General features: G+C 40.7%; 1 protein-coding gene across 1 annotated transcript in view; it reads left to right on the top strand.

The window, feature by feature from the left end:
• Positions 1 to 6,804, top strand: part of rhobtb1 (Rho related BTB domain containing 1) — a 30,515-nt gene extending 23,711 nt beyond the window's left edge. The window contains exons 8-9 of the mRNA XM_076298888.1: positions 5,014 to 5,102; positions 5,953 to 6,804. Coding sequence (XP_076155003.1) covers positions 5,014 to 5,102; positions 5,953 to 6,087 — 224 coding nt within the window. The 3' untranslated portion in view covers positions 6,088 to 6,804. The remainder of the gene's footprint in view (positions 1 to 5,013; positions 5,103 to 5,952) is intronic.
• Positions 6,805 to 7,100: the final 296 nt, after the last annotated feature.

Genomic DNA, 7,100 nt, shown 5'->3' on the forward strand with positions numbered 1-7,100 from the left:
CTTTATCAATAACGTTTACAATGTCAAAATGCACTAACACGATGTTACATGCAAGTTTGATACCTTTTGGGTTCTCTCAATCACCACGTAGTACTAGAATTGGTGGGTCTTCAATCATTCGTTTTCCAAGCATTTAGGCTACATGAAGCACATGATATGCTGAGTCGACTGAAACGTATTCCATTCAGATAGCTAGGTGGATACCAGGCTCATAATTCACTTGTATTCGCAAAACGAAATGTGAAGCAACATGTCATTGCATACTTCCATTTCCAAAGCAATGAAGGTTGCTTCAAACAACATTGTGCATATTATTGTTAATATTGTGCTATCAATGTAACTCAAACAAATAATGCTTGTAAACAAGAGCTGGCAAAAGGGCATTATGACAACGTAAAGATCAATGCTCTTAAAGTGACAGTGCACCATTTATAGGTAAAACATAATTTCTTCAGAAATTAATGTTTAAAAACACACAGGTGTTTGAGTGTTTGAGTTATCATTTAAATGTCACTCACTCAAAGCCACTCACTTAGGGCACAGAGATGGCCAGCAGGCCACCATCTTGACATGTCTTTATTAAAGGAACCGTATGTAAAAAATGTATTTCAATTAATCATAAAATTGCCCTGATATGTCACTAGACATTAAGATATCATGTTCATTTCAAATACTTATATCCCTGACAACAGTAGTCTGGCCAGGATATTGTCATTTAAAAAGTGAAGTTGCAGCCCTCAACTGATGTTGATGTTGTCATGTTGTGTTTTGGCCTAATGCGCCACCCTCCACCTATCTACTAATCACAAAGTCAGTAGTGTTTCGTCATCCGGTTGCCAACTCTGCCAGTCAGAGGGGAGGGGAAGGGGATACACCGCTCTACAGTAATTTGAAAGTGATTGTACCAGTTTTGGCCACAATCTTACATACGGTTCCTTTAAGCTTTGATTTACAATATAGTAGGCTCTCTATTGATTTTAATGAGTAGGCCTAGGCCTTAAAGTTACAGTATTTCTATCACAATTTAGCAGACTTTGACCTTTTGTCGGTTTTTAACAAAATTCTGACTATGATTGTTCCTTGTATTGCATCATGAGCACTGCGCCTATTGCATTCTACTGTTGTTAGCCTTAAGCCTAGCTCACTCATTATGCTAAACCACATCTCCCTCCATTGGAAGAGCAAGCTGCATTGAGCGTAATAAACTGCATTTAGAATGGCAAATCCATATTTCTAGATATTTTGGTGAAAGTAACTTAAAAGTAATGCAATAGTAGTGTAATGCCTTACAATTCAGAGACAGTAATATTATAATGTAACAAATTACTTTTAAAAGACAGTAATAAGTAATACATAATACATTATGATTTTGAAGTAACTTGCCCAACACTGCACACAACACACATACACACACAAACACACACACACACGGCACACAGAGACCTAAAGAGACACACACACACACACACACACACACACACACATACACATGCACATGCACACACACACACACACACACACACATACACACAAACAACACACACACTACACACAGATACATAAAGAGAGAGAAAGAGACACACACACACACAGCACATATAAAACACACCAGGGCAGGGGTAGAGGGAGGGGTGGAGGGGTGGAGAGGAGGTGGGGGGAGTTGGGTCATGCAGGTTTGGATTGGTTTGATCCATACGGTTCTCTTTCGGGCTGGCTTGTTTGCTGCCAGATTCTTTTAATAGCAACACTGCCTTGACAGAGATCCGAAGAGCCTTTCTGTGTGTGTCTGGGTTGGGGGTGGTGTGTGTGTGTGTGTGTGTGTGTCTGTCTGGGTTGGGGCTGCTGGTGGGGATTTTTTATTTTCTCTTTTGTGTCTTCCACAGCTCAGACAGGAAGCCTCACACCATGACGCACACACACACACACACACACACACAGTGAGACACACACACACATGCACAAACACAGTAAGACACACACACACACACACACACGCACACGCACACGCACACACACACACACACACGCACACACACACACACACACACACACAGTGAGACACAAACACAGTAAGACACACACACACACACACACACACACACACACACACACACACACACGCACACACACACTCACAGCACAGCTGTGCTATTATCACTTTGTATGGAGTCAGAGGGAACAACAACATGAATCTCTAACGAGCACTTAAATGCTTGATATTATTTTGTGGAGTGCTTGAGTGCAACGCCTTGCTCTGATGTCACACCTGGGCCACAGATCACAGTGAAATATGGAAATAGATTGCATATCTTTTGTGTGTGGTTACATCAGAATAGCACCGGAATGGTGGCATGTGAATAAGCAGACAGATGTCTCAGGAAATATATTAGGAAACTGGCCTCAGGGAGATGTCTGCGATTGAGCCGAGATAAAGCCATTGAAAGTAGTCACACACAAATACATACATACACAGATGCATCCATAAATATAGAAAATAATTTAAGAGAGAAATAAAGGTAAAAAGGTGAAAATAAAACATATGAAAAGGATAACAAATATAGAGATAAATAAATAAAGGTAACACTTTACTTGACAGTATCGACATAAGAGTGACATGACACTGTCATTAACACATGACACTCTCATGACCAGTGTTGGGCAAGTTACTTCAAAATCATAATGTATTATGTATTACTTATTACTGTCTTTTAAAAGTAATTTGTTACATTATAATATTACTGTCTCTGAATTGTAAGGCATTACACTACTATTGCATTACTTTTAAGTTACTTTCACCAAAATATCTAGAAATATGGATTTGCCATTCTAAATGCAGTTTATTACGCTCAATGCAGCTTGCTCTTCCAATGGAGGGAGATGTGGTTTAGCATAATGAGTGAGCTAGGCTTAAGGCTAACAACAGTAGAATGCAATAGGCGCAGTGCTCATGATGCAATACAAGGAACAATCATAGTCAGAATTTTGTTAAAAACCGACAAAAGGTCAAAGTCTGCTAAATTGTGATAGAAATACTGTAACTTTAAGGCCTAGGCCTACTCATTAAAATCAATAGAGAGCCTACTATATTGTAAATCAAAGCTTAAAGGAACCGTATGTAAGATTGTGGCCAAAACTGGTACAATCACTTTCAAATTACTGTAGAGCGGTGTATCCCCTTCCCCTCCCCTCTGACTGGCAGAGTTGGCAACCGGATGACGAAACACTACTGACTTTGTGATTAGTAGATAGGTGGAGGGTGGCGCATTAGGCCAAAACACAACATGACAACATCAACATCAGTTGAGGGCTGCAACTTCACTTTTTAAATGACAATATCCTGGCCAGACTACTGTTGTCAGGGATATAAGTATTTGAAATGAACATGATATCTTAATGTCTAGTGACATATCAGGGCAATTTTATGATTAATTGAAATACATTTTTTACATACGGTTCCTTTAATAAAGACATGTCAAGATGGTGGCCTGCTGGCCATTTCTGTGCCCTAAGTGAGTGGCTTTGAGTGAGTGACATTTAAATGATAACTCAAACACTCAAACACCTGTGTGTTTTTAAACATTAATTTCTGAAGAAATTATGTTTTACCTATAAATGGTGCACTGTCACTTTAAGAGCATTGATCTTTACGTTGTCATAATGCCCTTTTGCCAGCTCTTGTTTACAAGCATTATTTGTTTGAGTTACATTGATAGCACAATATTAACAATAATATGCACAATGTTGTTTGAAGCAACCTTCATTGCTTTGGAAATGGAAGTATGCAATGACATGTTGCTTCACATTTCGTTTTGCGAATACAAGTGAATTATGAGCCTGGTATCCACCTAGCTATCTGAATGGAATACGTTTCAGTCGACTCAGCATATCATGTGCTTCATGTAGCCTAAATGCTTGGAAAACGAATGATTGAAGACCCACCAATTCTAGTACTACGTGGTGATTGAGAGAACCCAAAAGGTATCAAACTTGCATGTAACATCGTGTTAGTGCATTTTGACATTGTAAACGTTATTGATGAAGAGTGAAACGCAGTTTGCAATAAAGCTACTATTCATTGGTTACATTTGGGTGCCCCCTCTGTCCTTTGGTGCCCAACGCAAAGTGCGTGATGCGCGTGGTGGGAGCGGTGGCACTGCGAGGCTACACAATCTTTTTCTGCATTTCTATCCCGTTATTCTCTTCAATTCAAGTTCACAGCACAAAGCTGACATGCACAACAGCATAGTTTGTGTTTTTATCAAGAATCAAAAAGATTAGCGTGGCACTACTTTAGATGTTTCATTAATTTACTTGTGCTATTTCGCGAGGCATAGAGAGATCTTTCGCGGTTTCGCACACAAAGTGCACTAACTGTTATGTTCTTCATAGCCTTGTCTCTGACAAGCTGAAAATAATGAGCGTAGGCTTATGTCCATCCCGCAAATAGAGTCCGCCTGGGAGTCTGCTGCAGCAGTCATATTCAACCAGTATCAGGAGATAACGTTCTACTATTTTGCGCTGATTTTTTCTCCTCTGTTGTTCTCGCGTGGTGTTTGCGAATATGTATCAAAACAAAACACCACTTAATTTCGGGTTAAATGCATTGTAACGCGCGTTACTGAAGTTTGTACCGAGTAAAATATTACCCAATTTTTTTTTGTAATGCCTTACATTACCACGTTACCGCAAACAGCAATATATTACAGTAATTACATTACTTTTGTAACGCGTTACACCCAACACTGCTCATGACACTGTAACCCTAACCCTAAACCTAATCCTAACCCTAACTTGTTATGACAGAAACTGAATGTCACTTCATAACAGAAGCGGTATGTCATAAACGTTTATGACTTGTTTATGACACGTTCATGACAGTGTCATGTCACTCTTATGTCGATACTGTCAAGTAAAGTGTAACCCAAAATAGTAAATATGAAATATGAAGATAAAAACAAACGAAAGTGAAATCACAATACATTCATGTTGCCGTCTCTCTCTCTCCCCATACAGAACAGTATGCTGTGACTGAGCTGGTGAGAGGCTCTCGAGGTGGCCAGGATATTGACGGAGAGGTGCTGACCTACCTGGAGCTGGCTCAGGTCAGTGGCTTACCTCACTCTCAGTCAGTCACGTCTGCCCCAAAGATCTGAGCTCTCAGAAAAACACATTTATTTAGTTTAGTTGCATCTTTAATACGGTACTTATGTTTTTACTCACACATCAATACCATTACTTTTTTTAAAGGTATTTAGAGTAATGTAAATATAAGGGAAATGTCAATGAATAAGATGGAATAATTAGCCTACTGAGATACTTTTACGATATGTACATACACAGTTAAATATGCATAGTTTTTTCATACAAATGTATGTATTTGGACTATGAACCTGTATTAGCTTGATTGCTGAGTACGGGTAACAGTGTTATGTAGTGCAAGTGAGCGTGGTGCTTAGATCTGAGATTAAAGGAAAATTCCGGTTTTTAGCACTTTAAGGCCCTTTTCTGGTTTGTTTTGGATGAACTAGAGTGGTGGACACCGAAATTTTGACGATTGGTCCTGTCTCGACTTTTCTGACTTGTTTTGAATCGCCTTTGACTTCTCAGGGTGGCTGGCAATGGGCATACTGTAGTAGGCTACTCAAACATGTCCTAAAACAACCCTTAACGTTCGTTTTCAAAACTGTGCAACTCACCGAGTGGTCGAGACAGGACCAATCGTCAAAATTTCGGTGTTCACCACTCTAGTTCATCCAAAACAAACCAGAAAAGGGCCTTAAAGTGCTAAAAACCGGAATTTTCCTTTAAGGGATCAGAGTGAGTTGGATCTGGCTGGACAGGAAACCAAAGAACTGATAAAGATTGAAACCTTCACTACAGGCCTGTCAGACTGTCTTCAGAGAGGCTAATCGCTGTGGTGGCTAAACAAATGCTTTTTGTTTTTGTTTACAGTTCCACAATGCTAACCAGTTAGCAGCCTGGTGCTTGCATCACATTTGTACACATTACAACAGCGTTTGTGCCAATCACCGCAAAGAAATCAAGTCTAAGTCACTAGGTAAGAACGACCACTATGCTGTACTGTGAGCTCTACCTTTATCTCTGTAGCATGATATGAACGACTATGATTTTTAAACTCTCCCAGTCACAGGAGAAATGTATTGGAAAATGCCTCCATTACAGCTACCTCTTCTTGTCTCTCCCACATTTATTTCAGAATATGGATGAAATGATACATATTTATGGCACTGCTGGTGTCATCAAGGAAATCAAGTCCTTGAACTACTCCGCCACAGCACTGCCTTTCCCTACCCTTACAAAAAATAACTACAGGAATCTTATAGTATTTTAGGACAAAGTATTAACATAGGAATACTATAGATCAGTGATGGGCAAAATGTAATGAGCGAAGCCACAAGCTACTCTCTAAGCTACTTTTAAAGGGGAAATCAGGCAATTTTTCATATAGATCTCCATTTCTTGAGGTCACCCAGTACTGTCAGTATGAAAAAACAAAAACAAATGATATAGAAGTACGATAAGACTGCACTATAGGAACACTACATAGGATATATATAGAAAATCTGTAGTGTTACTGTAGTTCTTTTTCGGAAGGGTAGTGTCTCCCTCTGAAGCAGTGGTACCATACAGTGGGATCTGACTGTGCTGTGCTATGCTATGCTATGCTATGTGTGCTATGTGTGCTATGTGCTGTCCACTTCTTTACAGAGAACCAGGAGTACTTTGAGAAGCACCGCTGGCCGCCAGTGTGGTACCTGAAGGAGGAGGACCACTACCAGCGCATGAAGAAGGAGCGGGAGAAGGAGGACGTGGTCCTCAACAAGCACCACTCGCGCAGGCGCTGGTGCTTCTGGCGCACCTCACCCGCCGTAGGGTGAGAAAGAGAGGGAGGGAGAGGATGAGGGTGGGGAGGTGGAGAGAGAAAGGGAGGGAGAGAGGGATGGAGGGAGAGAGAGAGGGGAGGGATGAGAGAGCAAGGGAGGGGGAGAGGGGGGAGGGAGAGAGGGGGAAGGGATGAGAGAGGGATGGAGGGAGAGAGGGGGGATGAGAGAGAAAGGGAGGAAGAGAGAAAGGGAGGG

This window comes from Alosa pseudoharengus, unplaced genomic scaffold (genome assembly GCF_046254945.1).
Source record: "Alosa pseudoharengus isolate Yale_2024_CS ecotype anadromous, Long Island Sound unplaced genomic scaffold, YU_APseudo_1.1 YU_APseudo_1.1_scf_21, whole genome shotgun sequence".
Lineage (NCBI taxonomy): Eukaryota > Metazoa > Chordata > Actinopteri > Clupeiformes > Clupeidae > Alosa > Alosa pseudoharengus.